This window comes from Hyla sarda, chromosome 8, assembly GCF_029499605.1.
Source record: "Hyla sarda isolate aHylSar1 chromosome 8, aHylSar1.hap1, whole genome shotgun sequence".
NCBI lineage: Eukaryota > Metazoa > Chordata > Amphibia > Anura > Hylidae > Hyla > Hyla sarda.
The window spans coordinates 91,738,708-91,766,100 of NC_079196.1; the positions used below are offsets into that span (position 1 = coordinate 91,738,708).

At 41.6% G+C, this 27,393-nt stretch overlaps 1 protein-coding gene across 2 annotated transcripts in view; it reads right to left on the reverse strand.

The window, feature by feature from the left end:
- Positions 1-26,626, reverse strand: part of LOC130284535 (ADP-ribosylhydrolase ARH1-like) — a 31,454-nt gene extending 4,828 nt beyond the window's left edge. Inside the window, exons 1-3 of one of the 2 annotated variants that reach the window (XM_056534966.1) lie at positions 26,563-26,626; positions 16,076-16,430; positions 6,477-6,837 (exon numbers count right to left, since the gene is read on the reverse strand). In XM_056534966.1, the coding sequence (XP_056390941.1) occupies positions 6,477-6,837; positions 16,076-16,430; positions 26,563-26,601 (755 nt within the window). In that variant the 5' untranslated portion in view covers positions 26,602-26,626. Of the gene's footprint in view, positions 1-6,476; positions 6,838-16,075; positions 16,431-26,467 lie in introns of both variants that reach the window. The other variant, XM_056534967.1, reaches the window with a different exon arrangement.
- Between the last annotated feature and the right edge of the window lie 767 nt (positions 26,627-27,393).

The window sequence follows — 27,393 nt, forward strand, 5'->3', positions numbered from 1 at the left end:
TCAGCTCCAAGTTTCCCAAGGGACAGAAAACCACTGGGGCCTGGGAGAGATGCACTTCCTTTTAAGCTTCAGGTTTCCTGTCCCTGGAGGAGTCCATCTCTCTGGTGTTGCTGTCGTGACGGGGTGGAAAATTGAATATTCATATGAAGAGCGGGCATTGTGCTGAATAGAGAGGAGGCAGGGAAGCTTGGCAAGCTGGCTCCCCACCTTTGCTGCTCACAGAAGTGCTGTAGCAATACAGCAATAGGGGCCATAACTTCTTACCTACTGGACCGATTTATGTCCAGTGACATTGTTTTACTTCTGTTTTACAGCACTACAACCCAGTGTATTAGCATGTCAGTTTTCCTTTAATATTCCACTTTCTTAACACCTTGGGGACGCAGGGCGTACGCCCCCATTTCCAAATCCTTCAGGAAGCAGGGCGTACCTGTACACCCTGGCCCCGTTAATGGCGTTTAAACCGTTCTCGCGACCGGAGAACGCTTTAAACCCTGTACGTCACGGCTGCTATCAGCAGCCAGGACCCAGGGTGAATGTCGGGCACAGCCGATCGGGCCGATGCCCGACATTAACCTTTTAGACGCCACGATCAAAGTTGATCGCGGTGTCTAAAAGAAAACCAAAAGTATCCCAGCAGCTCAGCGGAGCTGATAGGGACTATCGCGATATAATCGCGATGTCCCAATAAGCTTACTGGATGACAAGAGGGTCCTCACCTGCTTCCTCGTCATCTGATTGGCGATCTGCTGCTCCAAGCCTGCTCAGCAGACTAGAGCAGCAGAGCGCCAAGAACACTGATCAATGCTATGCTATGACATAGCATTGATCAGTATATGCAATCAGAAGATTGCATGTTGTAGCCCCCTATGGGGGCTAAAAAAAAAAAAGTGTAAATAACAAAACACAAGTGGTAATGAATGATATTGCACCCTGCCTGAACTCCTCACCTCTGCCCCTGGGGCAGAGGTGAGGAGTTCAGGCAGGGTGCAATATCATTCATTACCACTTGTGTTTTGTCATTATATACTAGTTTGATGTCTTCTCTCTCTTATCATGCCTTAATCATGTATTGCTGTATGATCATTCTTACATTTCATGTGCATGAGAGAGCGTCATCCTGCATTATATATGCTTTATTTCTATAATCTTATCCTGATGACTATATGTCCTCCCACCTTGCTATCTCTCTTCCTCTACTCTAACCGTCTTACTTCTCATAATTATTTGTGTTTTACTTGTTTTTTATTTGTTAAATTCAATAAAGATAAATATTTGTTACTTTTGTACTTTGGTTTCAAGCGTTTGGTGTTGAAAACTACAACTCCCAGCATGCACGAACAGCAAACGGCTGTCTGGGCATGCTGGGAGTTGTAGTTACGTACCTCCTGCTGTTGCATAACTACATCCTCCAGCATGCCCTTTGGCGATCAGTACATTCTGGGAGTTGTAGCTTTGCAACAAATGGAGGCACACTGGTTGGAAAATACTGAGTTAGGTAACAGAACCTAACTGAAGGTTTTCCAACCAATGTTCCTCCAGCGGTTGCAAAAGTACAACTCCCAGCATGCACGGTCTGTCAGTGCATGCTGGGTGTTGTAGTTTTGCAACAGCTGGAGGTTCCCCCCCCCTTCCCCCCATTTGAATGTACAGCGAGTTTCCTGCTTCAAGTTTGAGCTGTGGCAAATTTTCAGACGCAGCTCAAACTCCTAGCGGGGAACTCACCACAAACCCCCGCCCGTGTGACTGTACCCTAAAAACACTACACTACACTACACAAAATAAAAAGTAAAACACTACATATACACCCCCTTACACTGTCCCCTCCACCCCCAATAAAAATGAAAAATGTATCGTAAGGTAGTGCTTCTAAAACGGAGCCTCCATCTGTTGCAAAACCACAACTCCCAACATTTCTGGAGGACACCCATTGACTGTCCAGGCATCCTGGGAGTTTAGCAACAACTGGAGCATCCTGTTTGGGAATCACTGGCGTAGATTTTTTTTGATAGCGGAGCCAATTGTAACGCTTGCATCAGAGTCCACCCCTTTGCAAATTCCAAAGATCTGTCAAACGCCTGTGGGGTGTACATGCTCACTGCAACCTTTATTAAATTCTGTGAGAGGTGTAGTTTCCAAAATTGGGTCACATGTGAGGGGGGGGGGGGGTCCACTGTTCTGGCACCATGGGGGCTTTGTAAACGCACATGGCCCCCGTGTTACATTCCAAACAAATTCTTTCTCCAAAAGCTGAATGGCGCTCTGAGCATTGTAGTGCATTTACACATCTGAAATTCGTCAAACATCTGTGGGGTGTTAAGGCTAGCTGTACCCCTTGTTATGTTCCTCGAGGGGTGCAGTTTCCAAAATAGTGTGCCATGTGTTTTTTTTTTTTTTGCTGTTTTGGCACCATAGGGGCTTCCTAAATGCGACATGCCCCCCCAAAACCATTTCAGCTAAATTTGCTTTCCAAAAGCCAAATGTGGCTCCTCTTCTGAGCATTGTAGTTCGCCAGCAGAGCACTTGACGTCCACACATGGGATATTTCCATACTCAGAAGAAATGGGGTTACAAATTTTGGGGGGGATTTTCTCCTATTACCAGCATTTTAGTGGGAAAAAAAAATAATTTACACATCCGACTTTAACAAAAAGTCGTCCAACACCTGTGAGGTGTTAAGGCTCAGTGAACCCCTTGTTTCATTCCTTGAGGAGTGTAGTTTCCAAAATAGTACGCCATGTTTTTTTTTTTTTGCTGTTCTGGCACCATAGGGGCTTCCTAAATGCGACATGCGCCCCAAAATCCCATTGTTGCTCCTTCCCTTCTGAGCCCCCCTACTGCACCCACAGAGAACTTTACATCCACATATGAGGTATTTCTTTACTGAAGAGAAATGGGCTTACAAATTTTGGGGGGATTTCTCCCCTTGTAAAAATGGGGTTACAAATTTTGGGGGGATTTCTTGCCTTGTAAAAATTTAAAAAATGGCTCTACAAGAACATGAGAGGGTAAAAAAAAATGAAGATCTTGAATTTTCCCCTTCACTTTGCTGCTATTCCTGTGAAATACCTAAAGGGCTAACAAACTTTCTGAATGTCATTTTGAATACTTTGAGGGGTGCAGTCTTTATAATGGGGTTATTTATGGGGTATTTCTAACATGAAAGGCCTTCAAATCCACTTCAAACTGAACTGGTCCCTGAAAAATTCTGATTTCGAAATTTTCGTAAAATTTTTTAAATTGCTGCCGAACTTTAATGCCCTCTAATGTCTTCCAAAAGTAAAAACATGTCAACTTAATGATGCAACCATAAAGTAGACATATTGTATATGTGAATCAATATATAATTTGTTTAGAATATCCATTTTCCTTACAAGCAGAGAGTTTCAAAGTTAGAAAAATGCTAAATTTTCAACATTTTCATGACATTTTGGGATTTTTCACCAAAAAAGGATGAAAGTAACAACGAAAATGTACCACTATGTAAAAGTAGGATATGCCTTAAAAAAAACATCATCGGAATCAGAATGAAAGGTAAAAGCATCCCAGAGTTATTAATATATAACGTGACAGTGGTCAGATTTGCAAAAAAGGGCTGCGTCCTTAAGGTGAAAATGAAATGCGTCCTTAAGGGGTTAAGAAGTTAAATAAAATAAAACCTACATAAATTGGCTATCCTTGTAACTGTATGGACCTACAGAATAAAGATTAGGTGTCATTTTTACTGAAAAGTGTACTTCGTAGAAACGGAAGCCCCCAATAGTTTTTATTTCATCCCACAAATAATTTTATTTTTGTGTTTCGCACCAGATTAGGTAATGAAATAAGTGAAGTAATTACAAAGTTCAATTGGCGACGCAAAAAACAAGCCCTTGAATGCCTGATAAGGAGGAAAAAAACGAGCGTGATATGGTAAAGAGGAAAAAAACAGAAGTGCAAAAACAAAAATTGTTTTGGGTCCTTAAGGTGAAAATGGGTCCTAAGGGGTTAAGATCAGACTTCTAAGAGTCCATAAAACATAGCCTATGTTTACAGAGCCATTCAGGGTCCATTTGGCCCTTGACCCTGATTGGGTCGGAGCACAACTGACTCCGTCAAGTCCAGTAGTGTACAGGAGAGAGGGGAGAAAAAAAATAAGACTGTTAGGGGAGCATGGATCTGATTACTTCCTGGTTTCCTCTCAGAATGGTGACCCAGCACACACTTTCCCTCACATGGCCTTGCATACATGCACAGTGGAGACTTAGGTCCCTCACTGAATTTCCTAAGTGACCCAATACTTTTAAAGGCAAAACAAAACAGGGAGATGCAGAATTTGTGAATAGCTCTTAAATAATGTGTATATATATATATATATATATATATATATATATATATATATATATATATAAATAATTTTTTTTTTTTTAATGTTTGAACTTTTGAAACATATAAAATTATACACAATACACCAGTTAAAGGGGTATTCCAGGCAAAACCTTTTTTATATATATATATATCAACTGGCTCCGGAAAGTTAAACAGATTTGTAAATTACTTCTATTAAAAAAAATTTAATCCTTCCAATAGTTATTAGCTTCTGAAGTTTTCTGTCTAACTGCTCAATGATGATGTCACGTCCCGGGAGCTGTGCATGATGGGAGAATATCCCCATAGGAACTGCACAGCTCCCGGGATGTGAGTCATCAGAGAGCAGTTAGACAGAAAACAACAACTCAACTTCAGAAGCTAATAACTATTGGAAGGATTAAGATTTTTTAATAGAAGTAATTTACAAATCTGTTTAACTTTCCGGAGCCGGTTGATATATAAAAAAAAGTTTTGGTCTGGAATACCCCTTTAAGACCCATTTATCTGAAGGGAAAATCCATCTAGGTTTTTGGAATGTAAAACGACTCAAAAACGCCAGTCTTTTCACTAAAAGAATGGCCAAAGAAACACACCTGTTTTACTATTAAATTATATTGAACTATTCAATAGTAAAATGTATTTTTTGTGCACATAATAATTTTACAGTTGCAACTGTTACAATGTAAAATTAAAGGAGATGTCCGGTACGGACTTTTCCTATTCCATCCTGCCCGGACTGGAAAAAAAGAGAAAACAAACTTTCACTTACTTTCCTACGTTCCCCCGGAGCTCCATAACAGCTGGCCGGGCTGTCTACTTCCTACTTTCCTTAGCCCGGGACATCACACGTCGCTTCAGCCTATCACCGGCCGAGGCGGGACATCGCTGCGGCCGGTGATAGGCTGAAGCAGTGTGTGACGTTCCAGGCTAAGGGAAGTAGGCAGTAGAAAGCCCAGCCGACCGATCAGATGTTGCAGAGCTCCGGGGGTACGTAGGAAGGTAACTGAAAGTTTGTTTTCTCTTTTTCCAGCTCGGTCAGGATGGAATAGTCGTTACCAGACATCTCCTTTAAATAATTCCTGCCAAACAAAAAAAACAACAACAACTTTTGATACGTCAAAGATACATGTCAAAAGTGTTGATTGGTCTGGGACAGCAAGATGTCTTGTTATGGCGAAGGGTGGGGGTCTGAAAACCCAGACACCAACTGAAATGTCAATGTTTTTTAGTGTGACAGAAACACTAAGGGTAGGGTCACACGTGTTGTACTTTGACCCCCATGATCTCTGCTACGGCACCCCAGACATCAAGTGCACGGAGCAAACTTCTCTCTGTACCTGATAACTAGCGATTCGGCGCTGACGTCATGGCCACGCCCCCTCGTGACGTCACGATCATGCCCCCTCAATGCAAGTATATTGAACTTGCATTGAGGGGGCTTGATCACAACGTCACGAGGGGGCGTGGCCGTTATGTCATGAGCCTCCGATGCAGCAGTCAGCATTCTAAACGAACGCCGGGTGCTGCAGAGAGATCGCGCGGGGGCAGGGGGGGGGGGGGGGGGGTCCTAGTGGCGGGCCCCCCGATCAGACATCTTATCCCCTATCCTTTGGATGGGGGATAAGATGTCTAGGGGCGGAGTACCCCTTTAAATTGTCAGCAAATTTTTTTGGATGCTCACATGTCAAAATTTGACAGTTTTTTGGTGCAACATTTTTGGGGCGTAAACGGTACATAAAGGGTGGAAATTTATCACAACCTATGCAGAGGAAAAGTTGACCAGTTGCCCATAGTAACCAATCATTGCTTCTTTTATTTTTTAAAGGCCTTTTTAAAAATGAAAGAAGTTATGTAATTGGTTGCTATGGGCAACTGGTCATTTTTTGCTCTGCATAGGTTTTGATAAATCTCCCCAATAATGGCCCATAACCATTTCCTTTTCTATGGTTGATGGTAATACTGATCATGATGTGGCCCCATTCAAATTTATATAAGAAGTAAGGAGATGACTGTGTCCAGTATATAATAAGCAGTAAATAATATGTAAGCTATTGTGTCAGAAAATATATTTCATACAATAAGGAGGAGATATATGTTCCTATTGTAAAAAAAAAAACATGACTTACCATGCATTCATATTTTGAGACACATCTCGCCCAGCACTTTTAACATACTCCTTTGCCAAAGGCAACACGTCTAATAATTCCTTACCCCACTCATGTGTGGGCTTACGATTTATGGCATAGGAAGTGAACAATGCAGCCGCCAGTGAACCAAGGTAGCCTGTAGGATGATGGTGTGTCATTCTGCCACTCTCTATACTGATGCGTATCAGATCATTTTGTTGTTCTGGTCTTGGAAACCTCAATCCTATGCACATAGCTCTCATAGCTGCACCACAGCCTCCGGCAGCTTTGTGGAATGGGATTACCCATCCATCTGGGATTTCAGGCTGTAGCAAGTCACAATTCATAATGCAAGTTGGTCCTATACGCACACAAAAATATACCAGATTAGTAAGCAGCATCTTTTTGAAGAACATTGGCAGCAGTGGTCACCTCCAAAGGAGGTGATGAATCATTGGAATTGTTGCATACATTTCAATAAAATATTACCTTCCATACCTTTTAATATTATGTCAGTGTGTTTGTTTTCACAAAAATAGTTTCCTTATGGGACATAAAAGTGTCAAGGAGGCATGGCCTAGGGTCCCTTGTGCTCTGGATTATTGATGTGCTCTTCTGTGTGTCCCGAATCTCTTCCCTCTTACAAATTGATAGACAAGCAGGGCCCATCTTAAACTGCTGAGCCCTGTAAAAACCCTGGGTATGCGCAATCATATCCAATTGCGGCAAAGGCACAGTGAGCAATTAAAGGGGTATTCCGGCTATAGACATCTCATCCCCTATCCAAAGGATAGGGGATAAGATGTATGATCTTGGGGGGCCCGCCGCTGTGACACCCTGTGATCTCTGTGCAGCAACCGTCAGAGAATGCCAGGTTGCTGCTTCAGTCTCGCTGTCTCGTAAACCTCTGTGTTTCCGGACTGGAGATGTGACATCACACTAAGCCCCCTCCATGCATGTCTATGGGAGGATATCGGGTGCTATACGGAGATCGCGGGGGTTCAAGTGGCAGGCCCCCCCCGCGATCAGACATCTTATCCCCTATTCTTTGGATAGGGGATAAGAGTTCTATGGTTGGAATACCACTTTAAAGCCGTGGCCTCACTTGTTACCCTCAATGCGCCTTTGCCGCCAGAGAGACCACAACTCATCTCTTTCAGTGCTGTAATTCTGGTGGTGCACAAGCGGTGAGAGATTGTGAAACTCGCTGCACCTGCGCTGCAATTGGATACAGATTTTTTGCGCAGGCAGCTTTTATTGTCTCCCTCATTGTATCTTATAGCTTTATTTTGGGCCTATATAGAAATCAGTTTTAGACTGTGGAATGTAAGGCTGCTTTCACACTATAAAAATACCTCCGTTATAAACCCCCGTTATAAAAACCCTGGAAATCGGCTGTTAAACCGCCGTTAGAAAATCCCATTATAGTCTATGGGATTTTTCCAATAGCCATTTTAACCCGTTATCGCCTGTTATTAATAACAGCCATTATTTTGTGACGGGCGAATGAACGGACGAAATAGTGCATGCACGAATTCTCCTGTTACTATTGCCTGTCACAAAATAACGGACATTATTAATAACAGGCGATAATGGCTATTGGAAAAATCCCATAGACTATAATGCGATTTCCAGGGTTTATATAGCAGGCGTTTATAAGGGAGGTATTTTTATAGTGTGAAAACAGCCTTACTTTCACTTTCTTAGGTCATCCGACAGAAGTCTTGATACCCTGAGACAACGAACAATACATATAGATATCTTTTTCCGGTCCCCCCTACATCATCCCTCTGCTTCCTACTTCTAAGATACTTGTCTCAGTAATGACGGCATGTTCAGCCAATCAGTCAGCAATTGGCTGAGTGTGTCTTTGAATTTCAGCACCCATACATTAGGCATCCTTTAAGAATCTACATAGATCATATAATAATGTATTATACCTTTAACAATACTAGCAAAGAAAAACAATTGTGCAAAAGACCAATAACTTCCAAATAACATACTGTCATTTTGATCTGCCATGTTGGATTTTCTGGGTTGGAAGTAAGCCATGATCTAGCTGATTAAACAGTTCTTACTTCTCACTAATCTTTAGCCTAGGTTCACACTGCATAAAAATTTGGCATAAATTTAATTTTGTGTGCTGTTTTGCTACAAAAATGCAATTTGTAAAATACAGCCACATTTTGTGGGATATCTACATGTAAAATACAATAGGTGCTGAAAATTTTATGTTGTGTAAGTCCAACCTTAGCAACATATGACAGCGGTAAAGGAGCAACATATGACAATGGTAAGGTGGTAACACATAACAGTGGTAAGGGAGCAACATATAACGGCGATAAGGGAGTAACATGACAGCGGTAAGGGAGCAACATATAACGGCGATAAGGGAGTAACATGACAGCGGTAAGGGAGCAACATATAACGGCGATAAGGGAGTAACATGACAGCGGTAAGGGAGCAACATATAACGGCGATAAGGGAGGAACATGACAGCGGTAAGGGAGCAACATATAACGGCGATAAGGGAGGAACATGACAGCGGTAAGGGAGCAACATATAACGGCGATAAGGGAGTAACATGACAGCGGTAAGGGAGCAACATATAACGGCGATAAGAGAGGAACGTGACAGCGGTAAGGGAGCAACATATAACGGCGATAAGGGAGTAACATGACAGCGGTAAGGGAGCAACATATAACGGCGATAAGGGAGTAACATGACAGCGGTAAGGGAGCAACATATAACGGCGATAAGGGAGTAACATGACAGCGGTAAGGGAGCAACATATAACGGCGATAAGGGAGGAACATGACAGCGGTAAGGGAGCAACATATAACGGCGATAAGGGAGGAACATGACAGCGGTAAGGGAGCAACATATAACGGCGATAAGGGAGTAACATGACAGCGGTAAGGGAGCAACATATAACGGCGATAAGGGAGGAACATGACAGCGGTAAGGGAGCAACATATAACGGCGATAAGGGAGTAACATGACAGCGGTAAGGGAGCAACATATAACGGCGATAAGGGAGGAACATGACAGCGGTAAGGGAGCAACATATAACAGAAGTAAGGGAGCAACATATAACAGCAGTAAGGGAGCAACATATCACAGGGGTAAGGGAGTGACATATGATAGCAGTAAGGGAGAAACATAACAACGGTAAAGGAGTAACATATACAGTGGGGCAAAAAAGTATTTAGTCAGCCACCAAAAGTTAAAAAGATGAGAGAGTCCAGTAATTTTCATCATAGGTATACTTCAACTATGAGAGACATAATGAGATTTTTTTTTTATAAAATCACATTGTCTTATTTTTAAAGAATTTATTTGCAAATTATGGTGGAAAATAAGTATTTGGTCAATAACAATAGTTCATCTCAGTACTTTGTTATATACCCTTTGTTGGCAATGACAGAGGTCAAACGTTTTCTGTAAGTCTTCACAAGGTTTTCACGCACTGTAGCAGGTATTTTGGCCCATTCCTCCATGCAGATCTTCTCTAGAGCAGTGATGTTTTGGGGCGGTCACTGGGCAACACAGACTTTCAACTCTCTCCAAAGGTTTTCTATTGGGTTGAGATCTGGAGACTGACTATGCTACTCCAGGACCTTGAATTGCTTCTTGCCCAGGCAGTTTGTTTGGGATCATTGTAATGCTGAAATACCCAGCTATGTTTCATCTTCAATGCCCTTGTTGATGGAAGGAGCTTTTCACTCAAAATCTCACGATACATGGCCCCATTCATTCTTTCCTTTACACGGATCAGTCGTCCTGGTCCCTTTGCTGAAAAACAGCTCCAAAGGATGTTTCCACCCCCATACTTCACAGTAATTATGGTGTTCTTTGGATGCAACTCAGCATTCTTTCTCCTCCAAACATGATGAGTTGAGTTTTTACCAAAAAGTTCTACTTTGGTTTCATCTGAACATATGACATTCTCCCAATCCTCTTCTGGATCATCCAAATCTCTCTAGCAAACTTCAGATGGGCCCGGGCATGTACTGGCTTAAGCAGGGGGTCATGTCTGGCACTGCATGATTGGAGTCCATGGCATAGTGTGCTAGTGATGGTAGCCTTTGTTACTTTGGTCCCAGCTCTATGCAGGTCATTCATTAGGCCCCCTGCGTGGTTCTGGGAGTTTTGATCACTGTTGTTGTGATCATTTTGACACCACGGGATGAGATCTTGCGTGGAGCCCCAGATCGAGGGAGATTATCAGTGGTCTTGCATGTCTTCCATTTTCTAATAATTGCTCCTACAGTTGATTTATTCACACCAAGCTGCTTGCCTATTCCAGATTCAGTCTTCCCAGCCTGGTGAAAGTCTACAATTTTGTTTCTGGTGTCTTTTGACAGCTCTTTGGTCTTGGCCATAGTCGAGTTTGAAGTGTGACTGTTTATGGTTGTGGACAAGTGTCTTTTATACTGATAACAAGTCCAAACAGGTGCCATTAATACTAGTAACGAGTGGAGGACAGAGGTGACTCTTAAAGAAGAAGTTACAGGTCTGTGAGTGCCAGACATCTTGCTTGTTTGTAGGTGAGAAATATAGATATAATATAAAAATAAGCTAAAATATAAAAATAATATATAGTGGTGTCGCTAAAAAGTACTATTTATTAGATATACATAAAAAATTCACCAAATACGACAAAGTGGAACCCACAAATTGGTGTGTAGGAATATGATAATAATTACGTTCAGCATAAGGGATATGACTATTCAGCACCGGTCACACGTCCCCTTGGCTGAGAGAGTCATTACTTTCCTAATAGATATGCGGGAATGTATTTATCCAATGGGCCCAGTGTCTTCAAAAATGTCAAGATAAACACACTGTGCACCAGAGTAATATATTATTAGAGCATATGTTTCCTCAAAGTATGTCATACATATATAGATGTGCCCAACGGGTTTCTGTCCACATGCATATTGAGGCACATGGGGACGTCCTCAGGGGAACTTGATCAACAATTAGTTACAAATATAGAACAATAAGCCAATAACTATTAGCGAGAAGGCTAGTCAGCCCAATAGTTATATTAGTTCCACACAGGCCAATGAAGCTGTCAGCTCAGTGGTTATATGAGAAGACCTACTTGCGCCGTGCTGAAGAATAATCATTACTCCTGCAGTGACAGGGGAGCGAGAAAATCTCCTGGCATGCTGGTGGCTACGTGGAGCCGGCGCCTAGGCTTTTTAATGTATATGTAATAAATAGTACGTTTTAGCGACAACCCTATATATATATTATTTCTATATTTCTTGCCTAGTCTGTGGGGTTTGTATCATAGGTGGGTGTAGGCCTTTCACAAATTTACTACACATATTATTTGTTTGCAGATTACTTATTTTCCACCATATTTTGCAAATAAATTCTTTAAAAATCAGACAATGTGATTTTATGGATTTTTTTTCTCCCATTATGTCTCTCATAGTTGAGGTATATCTATGATGAAAATTACAGGCCTCTCTCATCTTTGCAAGTTGGAGAACTTGCACAATTTGTGGCTGACTAAATACTTTTTTACCCCACTGTAAAAGGGGTAAGGGAGTAACATATGACAGTGATAACGGAGCAACATATAACAGCAGTAAGGGAGTAACATATGACAGTGGTAAGGGAGTAACATATGACAGCAGTAAGGGAGTAACATATGAAAGTGGTAAGGGAGTAACATATGACAGCAGTAAGGGAGTAAAATATGACAGTGGTAAGGGAGTAACATATGACAGTGATAACGGAGCAACATATAACAGCAGTAAGAGAGTAACATATGACAGTGGTAAGGGAGTAACATATGACAGTGGTAAGGGAGTAACATATGACAGTGGTAAGGGAGTAACATATGACAGTGGTAAGGGAGTAACATATGACAGTGGTAAGGGAGTAACATATGACAGCAGTAAGGGAGTAACATATGACAGTGGTAAGGGAGTAACATATGACAGTGATAACGGAGCAACATATAACAGCAGTAAGGGAGTAACATATGACAGTGGTAAGGGAGTAACATATGACAGTGGTAAAGGAGTAACATATGACAGCAGTAAGGGAGTAACATATGACAGTGGTAATGGAGTAACATATGACAGCAGTAAGGGAGTAACATATGACAGTGGTAAGGGAGTAACATATGACAGCAGTAAGGGACTAACATATGACAGTGGTAAGGGAGTAACATATGACAGTGATAACGGAGCAATATATAACAGCAGTAAGGAAGTAACATATGACAGTGGTAAGGGAGTAACATATGACAGCAGTAAGGGAGTAACATATGACAGCTGTTAGGGAATAACATATGACAGTGGTAAGGAAGTAACATATGACAGTGGTAAGGGAGTAACATATGACAGTGATAACGGAGCAACATATAACAGCAGTAAGGGAGTAACATATGACAGTGGTAAGGGAGTAACATATGACAGCAGTAAGGGAGTAACATATGACAGCTGTTAGGGAATAACATATGACAGTGGTAAGGAAGTAACATATGACAGTGGTAAGGGAGTAACATATGACAGCAGTAAGGGAGTAACATATGACAGCTGTTAAGGAATAACATATGACAGTGGTAAGGGAGTAACATATGACAGCTGTTAGGGAATAACATATGACAGTGGTAAGGGAGTAACATATGACAGTGGAAAAGGAGTAACATATGACAGTGATAACGGAGCAACATATAACAGCAGTAAGGGAGTAACATATGACAGTGGTAAGGGAGTAACATATGACAGCAGTAAGGAAGAAACATATGACAGCTGTTAGGGAATAACATATGACAGTGGTAAGGAAGTAACATATGACAGTGGTAAGGGAGTAACATATGACAGTGATAACAGAGCAACATATAACAGCAGTAAGGGAGTAACATATGACAGTGGTAAGGGAGTAACATATGACAGCAGTAAGGGAGTAACATATGACAGCTGTTAGGGAATAACATATGACAGTGGTAAGGAGGTAACATATGACAGTGGTAAGGGAGTGACATATGACAGTGATAACGGAGAAACATATAACAGCAGTAAGGGAGTAACATATGAAAGTGGTAAGGGAATAACATATGACAGTGGTAAGGAAGTAACATAAGACAGTGGTAAGGAAGTAACATATGACAGTGGTAAGGAAGTAACATATGACAGTGGTAAGGGAGTAACATATGACAGTGGTAAGGAAGTAACATATGACAGTGGTAAGGGAGTAACATATGACAGTGGAAAGGGAGTAACATATGACAGTGATAACGGAGCAACATATAACAGCAGTAAGGGAGTAACATATGACAGTGGTAAGGGAGTAACATATGACAGCAGTAAGGAAGAAACATATGACAGCTGTTAGGGAATAACATATGACAGTGGTAAGGGAGCAACATATGACAGTGATAACGGAGCAACATATAACAGCAGTAAGGGAGTAACATATGACAGTGGTAAGGGAGTAACATATGACAGCAGTAAGGAAGAAACATATGACAGCTGTTAGGGAATAACATATGACAGTGGTAAGGGAGCAACATATGACAGTGGAAAGGGAGTAACATATGAGAGCTGTAAGAGAATAACATATGACATTGGTAAGGGAGCAACATATGAGAGCTGTAAGAGAATAACATATGACAGTGGTAAGGGAGTAACATATGAGAGCTGTAAGAGAATAACATATGACATTGGTAAGGGAGCAACATATGAGAGCTGTAAGAGAATAACATATGACAGTGGAAAGGGAGTAACATATGAGAGCTGTAAGAGAATAACATATGACATTGGTAAGGGAGCAACATATGATAGCTGTAAGGGAGTAACATATGACAGTGGTAAGGGAGTAACATATGACAGTGGAAAGGGAGTAACATATGACAGTGGTAAGGGAGTAACATATGACAGTGGTAAGGGAGTAACATATGACAGTGGAAAGGGAGCAACATATGACAGTGGTAAGGGAGTAACATATGACAGTGGTAAGGGAGTAACATATGACAGTGGTAAGGGAGTAACATATGATAGCTGTAAGGGAATAACATATGACAGCGGTAAGGGAGTAACATAGGTAAGGGAGTAACATATGACAGTGGTGAGGGAGTAACATATGACAGTGATAACGGAGCAACATATAACAGCAGTAAGGGAGTAACATATGACAGTGGTAAGGGAGTAACATATGACAGTGGTAAGCGAGTAACATATGACAGCAGTAAGGAAGAAACATATGACAGCTGTTAGGGAATAACATATGACAGTGGTAAGGGAGCAACATATGACAGTGATAACGGAGCAACATATAACAGCAGTAAGGGAGTAACATATGACAGCAGTAAGGAAGAAACATATGACAGCTGTTAGGGAATAACATATGACAGTGGAAAGGGAGTAACATATGACAGTGGTAAGGGAGTAACATATGACAGTGGTAAGGGAGTAACATATTACAGTGGTAAGGGAGTAACATATGACAGTGGTAAGGGAGTAACATATGACAGTGGTAAGGGAGTAACATATGACAGTGGAAAGGGAGCAACATATGACAGTGGTAAGGGAGTAACATATGACAGTGGTAAGGGAGTAACATATGACAGTGGTAAGGGAGTAACATATGATAGCTGTAAGGGAATAACATATGACAGCGGTAAGGGAGTAACATATGACAGTGGTAAGGGAGTAACATATGAGAGCTGTAAGAGAATAACATATGACATTGGTAAGGGAGCAACATATGAGAGCTGTAAGAGAATAACATATGACAGTGGTAAGGGAGCAACATATGAGAGCTGTAAGAGAATAACATATGACAGTGGTAAGGGAGTAACATATGAGAGCTGTAAGAGAATAACATATGACATTGGTAAGGGAGCAACATATGATAGCTGTAAGGGAGTAACATATGACAGTGGTAAGGGAGTAACATATGACAGTGGAAAGGGAGTAACATATGACAGTGGTAAGGGAGTAACATATGACAGTGGTAAGGGAGTAACATATTACAGTGGTAAGGGAGTAACATATGACAGTGGTAAGGGAGTAACATATGACAGTGGTAAGGGAGTAACATATGACAGTGGAAAGGGAGCAACATATGACAGTGGTAAGGGAGTAACATATGACAGTGGTAAGGGAGTAACATATGACAGTGGTAAGGGAGTAACATATGATAGCTGTAAGGGAATAACATATGACAGCGGTAAGGGAGTAACATATGACAGTGGTAAGGGAGTAACATAGGTAAGGGAGTAACATATAACAGTGGTGAGGAAGTAACATATGACAGTGATAACGGAGCAACATATAACAACAGTAAGGGAGTAACATATGATAGCTGTAAGAGAGTAACATATGACAGGGGAAAGGGAGTAACATATGACAGCTGTAAGGGAGTAACATATGATAGCGGTAAGGGAGTAACATATCACTCTACTACAACAGACTCTACATAAGTTTGTTTATAGTCTGTAACCATAGAGACATATAGGTCGGCACAAGAGCTGTAGGCATAAAACAGTAGGATATTTATAACCAAGAATATTTGCAAATTTGCTTATTTTTAATATTATTACTGCAATAAAGTATTTTTTTTAATATTACCTGGTGCTCTCCCCTTCATGTCTTTCATACATTCTTTATATTTCTTCGCCAGTAATGGATATAAATGAGAAGGTTCAATGCTTTTGCCTGCCTCCACCAAAGCTTCTGCTGTGGCAATATGCATGACAGTGTCATCACTTACTATCCACTTTTCTACATCTATGCTCTCAATGCCTCCTAGTTCGGCCAATTCAGCATGAATCTTCGGCCCCTTCTTACAGAATTCCCAGCCACCATTGTTGTACCCAAGCGCATCTCCAGCTCCACTGAGGACCATGGCTGCCACATAATTCTCAATGATTCCAGAACACATGTTACTTTGAGAGAAAGGTTTACAGAGACCTGTAAATATGAGCTGGAAACAAAAAGTTAACATTTAACATACTGTTGAAAATAAGGATTTTTTCATAACAAATAAAAAAATAAAAAAAAAAAATAAAAAAAAAAAATAAAAATATATATATATATATATTTTATTTATTTATTTTTTTATATCCATGCATTTCCCTCTTAAAGGGGTACTCCGGCGCTAAGACATCTTATCCCCTATCCAAAGGACCACGGTATAATCAGTCCCCGGAGCATGTTTGCTCCGGGTCTGATTACTAGTGATCGCGGGGGCCGGAGCATTGTGACGTCACACCCCCGCCCCCGTGTGACATCACGCTCTGCCCCCTCAATGCAAGCCTATGGGAGGGGGGCGTGAGAGCAGGTGCTGGGGAGGAAAACTTCACACTGCCTCTCAGCCTATCGCCGGCCAAGTCGAGACTCCACTGCGGCCGGTGATTGGCTGAGCACAGTATGACTTGCCGACCACCGGCAACCAGGAAGAGGATCCCGATGGAGACCGGAGATTTGTAGATTTGCTGTAGATTTGCCATAGAAGATTTTGCTACCTTTTGTCAATTGGAAGCAAAATCTGAAGCAGATCTGCAGCAAAAATCTGCATGTGTGAACATACCCTTAAGGTGGCCATACACACAAAAGTGTCAAGCCTGTTGATCATTATACAGCAGTTGTACAAACAACCGTCTGCTGAGTGATTGTTACACAGGTGTAGGATACACATTTTCATGTTGGCCATTAATGTAGTTCCATCTGGCCATTGATCTCTCTGGAAATATTCTGAGAATGTTGCGATAATAGTCACAGAATATTCTTTCACAAAATGTTGTTTATGAATGAACTATTGTTTGTCAACAAATGTTCTTTTGTCTAGAATTTTTAACACAGTCAACTGCAATCGGTCAGCTACAGACCATCATTCGTTGTTAAGTGTCACCAGACTAGTTATTATTTTGGTTTAAATAGATCACTAACATCAAATATAATTTAAGATGTAGGGGAACCATTTTATGAATTCTAACGAATGGGGTTGGGGTTCCCCATTTTGGACCCAGCAATGAGTACTGCTACAAACAGCAGTTCTCTCTTTGGATAACCCATGCTCCAGTAAGAGCTGTGCAACGCCTCATTTTATTTCCATTGTGGGTCTCAAGGGAATTGAAGATAACTGCTGGGTTACCCCAGAGATTTCAGATGATCAATGAGGTTCCCAGAAAATGGCTGCGATTTTCTTTTTGTTAAAGGGAACCTGTCACCAGGTTCGTGCTGCCTGAACCACTGGCAGCATGAAACAGGGAGAGGCTCCTTTATCACCATGCTGTATAAATCACTGTAAATGGCATTATTTTTGTAACTTCAGCCGGGGCTCTGAGCTATTGGGAGGTCCCTACCAGCTTGATTGTCCAGGTCCAGGGAGAAGCCGCTGGGGACAAAGTTAGGCTTTTTTCACACTGCCGTTCAGACACGACAGTGTGACGCCCATCGGGGAAGCCGGGGAGAATAGCGGGAGGAAAAATACTTCATGCAACATTTGTTCCTCCCGCTTCTCCCGTTAAAAAATAACAGTGCCCGACAGACCCCATAATAGTATGGGATCTGTCGGGACCCTTTGTGCCCCGTCAAAAAGAACATCCATTAAAGCACACAAAAAAAGTGCCTGACGAACATTCTCCGATGGGGCACAACGTCAGTGTGAAAGGGGAATTACAATCATGATCTCTTTGAAGCAACACAACCATTGTGATAAAGAAGCCTGTCCCTGTTTTATGCTACCCATGGTACAGGCAGAAACTAGTTATCCCTTTAAGGGCTCCTTTGAGGATAACCAACACTTTAAAGTCACACATACACCATAAACCACCATGATGTTAGTCATGCTAAGGCACACATTTGACAGAAGAGCTCACAATTACTGCCAGTGCGGTTAACACTCTCCTCTTCATTGTAGCATTGCACAGGTTCAATCAAAATGTCAGTGTCCTTCAAGTGCTTGTGGTTACAGTCAGCTTTTGTATGCCTCACATATGTGCTAAAATAAGAACTGCCCCTCCTCCATAACACACATTCATGGTGTCTGTAACATCTCTCAACATCAAAGCTCCTACCACAGTGTCTCAGGGCACAGTATGTCCATGGTTATTATCTGTCAATGGACACGTGATAGTCTGCTCCCTTTTATGTTGTCTATTCTGAGCTGCAAATAACCATTAGGGGGTAAAATAAAAAATTGTTCTATTTTTAAATCTATTACGTCTGTACGTCACATAGGTTACCCGGCACATTGGTTACCCGGCTGCTGTGATGTGCCCTCCCATAGGATATAATGGTGATTATGTGGCAACAAAGCTTCAATGAAAGAATTTGTGACAGACTAAAGGATAAAATGTAAAATTTGTGCATTGTATAAAGGCTGTGATTATCAAGATAATGCTGTGGACTATATGGCTTGAAGCAGTGGGAATAAGAAGGATTGCTCTGATGGGTGATGAAGCCATCCTGTACTTCAAAGGAAGTCAGTTGACCCAAAACTATCTACTTCTTCTAACACTTAAAGTACTGTGATTTCCTGTGAGACAGACTGATGATCACATGACCCAGTTACAGTAATGAATGCATAGATTCAGCTAGAGTAAAATAAATGGTGCTGTGGGACTAGTGATGGTTAGTGTGCATGATATGGGCAAAAAAACGAAACAAAAAAAAAAATTTAATAAAAAAATAAAAATGAATTTTTTTTGGAATGCTCCTTTAACTAAAAGGTTTTCATATGCAGACATCAGTAAAGTGCATCCCTAGTTTCTCTAAAAGTAAACTTAGGTTAGAGCCTTACGGTCATTAAAATAAACTTTTATTTGTAATAAAATATTTATTTATAAAAGTTTCATTTGCTCAAGGTCTCAGTGCTAAGACCCCTTTTGATTGTTAGATATAGAAGCTAAGATAAAGAGCTAAAGAAGCTGAGGGTAAAGGTGATGGACTGGCAAAGCATGTCTGTAGACATAAACCCTATTGAGCATTCGTGGCTTATCCTCAAAGGAAAGGTGGGACAGCGCAAGGTTATCCACCATAATATCATCATTGATAAGTGGACGAGGACTCCAGTGGCAACCTGTGAAGCTCTGGTGAAGGCTTGGACACTGTCACTTTAAATAACGTTTGAAATGTTGTAGAGACATGTGAAAAGTTTGGATCAGTAAGGGCCTTATTGTTCAGACTGTGACCGATGGCAATAACTAGCTGGTAGAATTGCACTTTAAGCAAGACAGTCTTTCAATGTAAATTTATTGGGATGTGTTTGTCAGCCGCTCTTCTCTCTCTGATCATTCTAGTAATTGGTCAGAATCTGAACACTCAGACCCTGACTGATCAAACTCTTTTGACTCCAGGACATGTCAAAAGTTTTTAAAAGTTATAGGTATGCTTGAAGGCAGTGCTTGAAAATAATGATGGCCTCACAAAATATTGATATTCTGGGCCCAATTTTGAAAATTCCACAAAGGGGTTGTCACGGTAGGGAATAGTGCAGCGCTGCTCTCACCTAGACCCTCTTTACTTTCCTACTTGCGTTATCACCCTATGCGATGATTCCATAGGTGGAAAGTCAGAACAATACAATGGTACATGTCAGGGGAGAAAGGTCAGGATACAAATGGGAAACAAGCCGTAAACAAAATACTAACCACTGAGGTATACAAACACACAGAAGTAGAATTGTCATCTGGTCAGATCGAAATCCAAAATAAACTGCTAAGGTACCAAATCAAGAGACAGATGGACGTGGACCCTAAAAACTATTTCACAGGCTCCAAGTCCAAGCATGCTGATTGGCCCGGGTGTTGCCCCAGCAACACATGATGCTACAGAAATCTGATGAAAGATTAATTACGAATGCCAAACCTGGTCCAACTCATAACTCTTGGTTTAGACATTAATGGTTGTATGTTGAGTTACTTTGCTGGAAAAACCTATTAAAGCACTTAGTGTTGTAGAACAGAAAGTGTGTTGGCACTGCTAACCCTGTATTAATAAAGAAACTCCTTGCTGTAGCTCACTGCAGAGTGTGGTGCACATATTCGGGTGGTGCTCATGTGTGAAGGATTGCAGTCCGAGTAATATAACCAGGTATAAAGGAAACACAGGCAACTCACCAGGTAGACGTGACTTCTTATTTATTCTTATTTATAATGCAGGTAAAGCGGCTACATGCCGCACCAGTTCGCTAGACGCTAGTGTGCTCAGTGATAATGATTACAGCTGTTTCTTTCTGTTAGGAACTTCAATCGATCATTGAAGCTGAAAACGGAAAGAAACAGCTGTAATCGTTATCACTGAGTGCACTAGCGTCTAGCGAACTGGTGCGGCGTGTAGCCGCTTTACCTGCATTACAACTAAGAATAAATAAGAAGTCAAGTCTACCTGGTGAGTTGCCTGTGTTTCCTGGTCCTATTAAAACACTGTTATACAGGCTGTGCACTCACTTCTTTACAACGAGTGTTATTTCTTCAGTGTTGTCCATGAGAGTGTCCATGAGAGTGGACTTACTTGTGTGAGATATCGCAGCCAGGTTAAAAGTACAGCTATTTGTCTCAGAGCTCAATCTCACTCAGAGCTCAATTTCAGCAGGAAAGCTCCATTGACTTAGAATGAAGCCTGTCTCACTAAGATGGAGTCAAGCATGCTGCTATATGTTTCACATACCTATACCTATTGATCGGAAGAGGTCTGTGCGATATGTCAAAAGTTTAATTAAACAACATTACTGCTTTAAGATCTTCTTTAAAAAGAGAAGCTTGGGAATCACACCAGGGAGATCCTATACATGGCAATTATTAACAATCATACTATTCAAATTGCTACATTTACAAGTAAGATCCAATAAGAACCTGCAGGGAAATTTTTATTTTTAAAGGGACTTAATACATTTTTTTTTTAATCATCTTATGCGATAATATAGCAAGAAGACACCTCTTCACCATTTCTGCCCCCAGCAGCTACAGCATTAGTGATTCCATAGTCCTGTGCACTTCACAGGTTATAATCAGCGATCGCAGTGGGTCTCAGGACTGAGACCCAGTGTGATCTAAACCTGCCTGCATGACATGTCAAGAGTTTTTCCAAAACGTTTTAAAGTTAGATTTTTGTTAATAAAAGTTATGTTTTATGGAATTTCTAAGGTCTGTGTTACAGCCTTTAGCCTTTGGCTGTAACACAGACCTCATAATTAATGTAGTCCCCAGATCCGACAAATAAAAAAATTAGATTCTGAATCTAAAATTGGCCAAAGCATCAGAACCATTCTGGGCCACTTAAAGAAATACTCCAGTGAAACTTTTCTTCCCTCTGTGTCCAGGCTGCCAAAGTAAAGTAAACTTTAAATCACATTCTTCCACTCCCCTGTTGCCCCAATATCGCTCTTCTGTCTTTTGCACCCAGTCTTTTTCCACTTCCTGGAGCCCAATCCGTCACCCTGCGCTCAGTTTATTGCCGGCCACAGCGATGTCCCGCCTTAACTGGTCATACACTGAACACAGAGTCATGTAACGAGCAGACCGCTGTAATGAGGAAAATTGTGCCCCTGTAGCCAATGTGAATCGTGTAGTGATTGGGTGAGGTGCACTCACATCCTTGGCTACAGGGGTACAGTTTTCTGTGTTTAGCATCCCTGCTCCCTGTCCCTCCATCCCCGCACCTCTCTGTCACAGGTCAGCTTCTCTGCACATCTCCCAGCCTATCTCCCACCTGCCTGCACATATATCACCCACTTGCACCGTACATGTTCCATCCGCCTGCTAGCTGCTGCCTGACTACAACCCCCAGCATGTCCTCACAGTAAGGACATGCTGGGAGTAGTAGTCTTGCAACCGGTAGCATGTGGGTGGTAGATGTTCTGTCTGAGCAGTGGGGAGATGTGCAGAGAACCTGTGTCCCCCATCCCCGTGAGAGTAGCAGGGATAGAGTGAGAGGGAGTAGGGATAGGGAAAACTGTGTCCCTGTAGCAGAGGGTATACAAAGGGGTGCGCGTGCCTCAGCCATTCACTGCATGGGTCACATTCGGCTACAGTGACACAGTTTTCTTCATTAAATGGACAGAAGAAAGGAGAGCGATATTGGTGTACCTAGGGAGCAGCAGAAGGTGAGTTAAAGTTTGTTATTTTACTTTCTGCAGCCCGGGCACAGAGGAAAATATCACTGGAGTACTCCTTTAAATGGGCACTGTCAGAATCAAAATCTTTTTATATTTTGTACAGCTTGGCAAAATAATAACCTTTCTAATATACTTCATAAAAATGTTTTATCACCTTTTTATAGAAGTCATAGCAAAAAGGACCACTTGGGGTCCCCATATCATCCAGAACATAATCCTGCTGTATAACCATATTTGTCCAAGCTAAAGCACCGGCTGGAACAAAGTCTAGTAAGTGAGGGCGGGGCTAACAATCCTCTGTGCTTACTCCTATCCTATAAGACTGCAGCATGAAAACAGAAATGGGTGGGGTTGTACAGAGCAGCCTGCAGTAATTGGATGAAGAGACCCAGTGCAGCAGACTCCCCTTCCTGTGAGCAGTGGATGTCATAATAAATGAGTAGTAGAACAGAGGGATTTGTGAGCCAAATGCAGACGCTAGACACATAAAAAGACATGTAAAGAATCTGCATGATCTATTGAATAACATATATAAGCATTATTTTTTTCTGTGACATGACAAGTACACTTTAACCCCTTAAGGACAATAGACATAAATGTACGTCCTGATGTGCTGATACTTAATGCACCAGGACATACATTAACGTCCTGTACATGAAGCCAGCGTCATGCACAACAGGTCCTTGTCACATTTTATTCTAAAAAAAAATTAAATAATAAAAAGTGATGAAAAGGTTAAATATAAGCAAAAGTGGTACCATTAAAAACTACAGATCACGGCGCAAAAAATGAGCCCTCATACAGCCCCGTATATGGAAAAATTAGAAAGTTAAAGGTGGTCAAAATAGGGCAATTTTAAACATACAAATTTTGTTTAAAAAGTTTGAGTTTTTTTTTTTAAGCGGTACAATTATAGAAAAGCATGTAATATGGGTATCATTTTAATCATACTGACCCACAGAATAAAGAAAACATGTCATTTTTACCGTAAAGTGTACAGCGTGAAAACAAAACCTTCCAAAATTTGTTAAATTGCGGTTTTCTTTTCAATTTTTCCACATACATAATTTTTTTTGTTGCGCCATCCACTTTATGGTAAAATGAGGGATGTCATTACAAAAAACAATTGGTCATGGAAAAAACAAGCCCTCATATGGGTCTGTGGATGGAAAAATAAAAGAGTTATGCTTTTTAGAAGGCAAGGAGGAAAAAACACGAATGCAAACATAAAATTGGCTCTGTCCTTAAAGGGATACTCGACTGCCCCTGCGTTTGGAACATTTTGTTCTGAACGCTGGGTGCGGGCTGTGAGGGTCGTGACGTCACACACATGCCCCCTAGTGACGTCACACCACGCCCCCTCAATGCAAGTCTAGGGGTGTGTGGCCATGTCATCATGACCCCCGTAGCCTGCATCTAGCGTTCGGAACAAAATGTTTTGGACGCTGGGGTAGTGGAGTACCCCTTTAAGGCCAAAATGGGCTTGGTTTTTTAAGGGGTTAAGAGTATTATTGTTGATTTTATAATTATGTACATTGGTTTCTGTTCTAATAACTGGAGATATGGGGTGGGGGAGATTTATCAAAACCTGTGTAGAGGAAGAGTGGTGCAGTTGCCCAAAGCAACCAATCAGATCCCATTTTTCAGAGGCATTTTTAAAAATGAAAGAAGCGATCTGATTGGTTGCTATGGGCATCTGCACCACTCTTCCTCTACACAGGTTTTGATAAATCTCCCCCATTTTTCTGCACTTTTTGACAGTTAATCATTAGAACAACTTATTCAGAAGCGGCTGATAACAGAGAGAAAAGTAAATGACAATACTGCACTGAAGAAGAAAAAAAGAAAAAAAAAAGAAAAAGCCTCTTTTTAAAACGGGGTTTGGGCCAGTTCCATATGATTGTTAGGCCCTTTCACACTATAAAGGTGCTCCGTTAAATGACCCGTTATAAACTTTAGTTTGAAAAGCCTTAAAAACGAATGTTAAACGTCCGTTACAAAATCCCATTAAAGTCTATGGGACTTTTTGATTATCCATTATGACCCATTATAGCCCATCATGAATAACGGACGTTATTTGTCACAGAAGAAAAAACTGCACATGCACTAATTTTTCTTCTGTCACAAGAAGCGGGTAAATAATGGCCATTACTTTTAACATTGAAGTCTATGGCAAAAGGATGAGCCTTTATGTAATCTGTTTGCACCTGGTTTATAATATCTGTTATTACTTCTGAGCATGAGGTGACATCAGCAGACTCCTGCAGTGCTGAGGGACTACTACTAATCCCATCATGGAACAGACTTGTTTCCATAATGGGAGTAGTAATTCCCCGGCTGCAGGAGTTTGCCAGTGGTTGGGGAGGCTACATTAGTGTTCGTACTACTACCCCATCATGGAACAGATTCTGTTCCATGAGGGGGTTTGTAGTACAGGGGCTGAGGGAATGATCGCATCGGGTCTCACTTCTGAGAGCCGATGCGATTAGAAGTTATTAAACAGGGGAGCAGGTGGCATGCTGCGGTTCCCCTGCGATATACGATGTATTTTACTTTAATTTTTAAATTCCCTGCAGGGAGCCCTGAATGGCCGGCATGGAGTAGCCATTCAGGGCTCCCGGCGGGGTTTTTAAACTTCAGTGTTCCTTACTGTATAATAACATTCCCCCATTTTATTCCCCCCTTGTGTATATGTATGACTCTCCCCCCTGCCTGCTGCCCGGTCTTCTATCACTGTCACAGCTTACAGCAGGGACATGCCATTCCATTCCCTGCTGCTCATCTCTGTACTTGACAGAGTTGAGTAGCGGAGAAGGGAGGGACCTGTCTCCCCTGTGCGCTGCTTCATTAATTCACCACCGCCGCCGCCGGTTCCTGACATGTCCCTGCTGCTGCCCTTCTCCAAGCGCAATCAGAGCGCACAGCGGTGACATTTCAGTCTATTCCCCACTGCTCATCTCCGTTGGGTACGGAATCAGCGGTGGTGAATGAATGAAGCAGCGCACAGGGGAGACAGGTCCCTCCATTCTCCACTCCTCATCTCTGTCAAGTACGGAGATGAGCAGCAGGGAATGGAATGGCATGTCCCTGCTGTACGCTGTGACAGCGATAGAAGACCGGGCAGCAGGCAGGGGGGAATCATACATATTCACATGGGGGGAATAAAATGGGGGAATGTGATTATACAGTAAGGAACACTGAAGTTTAAAAACCCAGCCGGGAGCCCTGAATGACTCCTCCGTAACGGGCATTTCATTAAAAATGAAAGTAAAATACATTGTATATCGCAGGGGAGCCGCAGCATGCCGCCCGCTACCCTATTTAATAACTTCTGATCGCATGGGGTCTCAGAAGTGAGACCCAGCGTGATTATTCCATCAGCCCCTGTACTACAACCCCCATCATGGAACAGAGTCTGTTCCATGATGGGGGTAGTAGTACAAACACTAATGTAGCTTCCCCAGCCACCGGCAGACTCCCGCAGCCATGGAACTACTACTCCCATCATGGAAATAAGTCTGTTCCATGATGGGAGTAGTAGTAGTCCCGGCTGTGGGAGTCTTTAGGCAGAGGTGTTAAAACAGCCGTACATGACGGATGTTATAACGGGTCTTAACAGATGAATATGCCCGTTATTTGGACGGACATTATTCAGCCGTTAGCACCCGTTATTTCATCCGTTATTATACATCCATTTTTACACAGAAAACGGATGTTTAATAACGGATGAATACTCATAGTGTGAAAGTAGCCTTATACGGAAGGTTTTCCACCCTGGGATTCACACTGGGATATACGCTTTTGTGACATGTAATTCAGCTGGAGCTTTATGGCAGCTGTTCCATAACTACACCCACTCATAGCTGTTTACATAATGTAGAGACTTCAGTCCAGTCCCTTACCTTCTGTAGGACCTTACTTAGTCCTGAAAGGAACTATCGCCACCTGATCCCCGGTGTACACAGAAGTTCCTTTCCATACACAGCACAGTACTTACCAGCAGCAGCTCACACCTTCTGATTCTGCTGAGCACCATATAGGAAGTTACATACTGCGCATGAATCCTGCTGTCACTTTCACTTTATCAAGAGAGAACTTTAGCACCATCTAGTGGCATAAACCAAGAATGCTGGGACCATGTAAAGTGTTTTCAATGTCTGTAATGAGAACACAGATAAACACTAAAACCTCATTGAGAAGATTACCCAAAATTGCATTAAAAAAAACAGTCTTCCATGTGGTTGGTCTTCTCATAGAAAATAGTTGCCATATGTAAAGTATGGTGGACTGAAAATCACTCAAAATAGTGTGTGGAAAAGAGGGCGGTGTTCTCAAAGAACTAGACATGTGGAGAGGTTTTACTGTGGCAAACTTGTATGCTTGTTCTAATATACTTACAGCATGATCAAAGTATTCATTTACAACATATGTCTATATGACTGATGCCTAAAAGTTTTTCATATTCTTCATGAATGATTATATAACATGAATAATTTGACATGTAGTAAATAATCGACTGTTCAGATTATGAAAAGACACGATCAGATATTTAGTTATAATGTGGACAATGATCCAGTAAAGATGATCCCAGAGAGGAAGTTCTAAATTCAGAAATTCTCACACTTGCTCTCAATTATACTTTACACTATGTAAAAACTAGACTGTATTTTCTATTGAATCTATCTAGTTTACCAGTAAAGTCCTGGTTATTGCTGCAACCAATTAGTTTGGGTCAATTTTGGCAGATCTCCACCATACTTGAGACCACTGGATCAGAGGTCACTGCTAGACCTTAAAGCGAAACTGTCACCAAGAATATGCTTGTGAA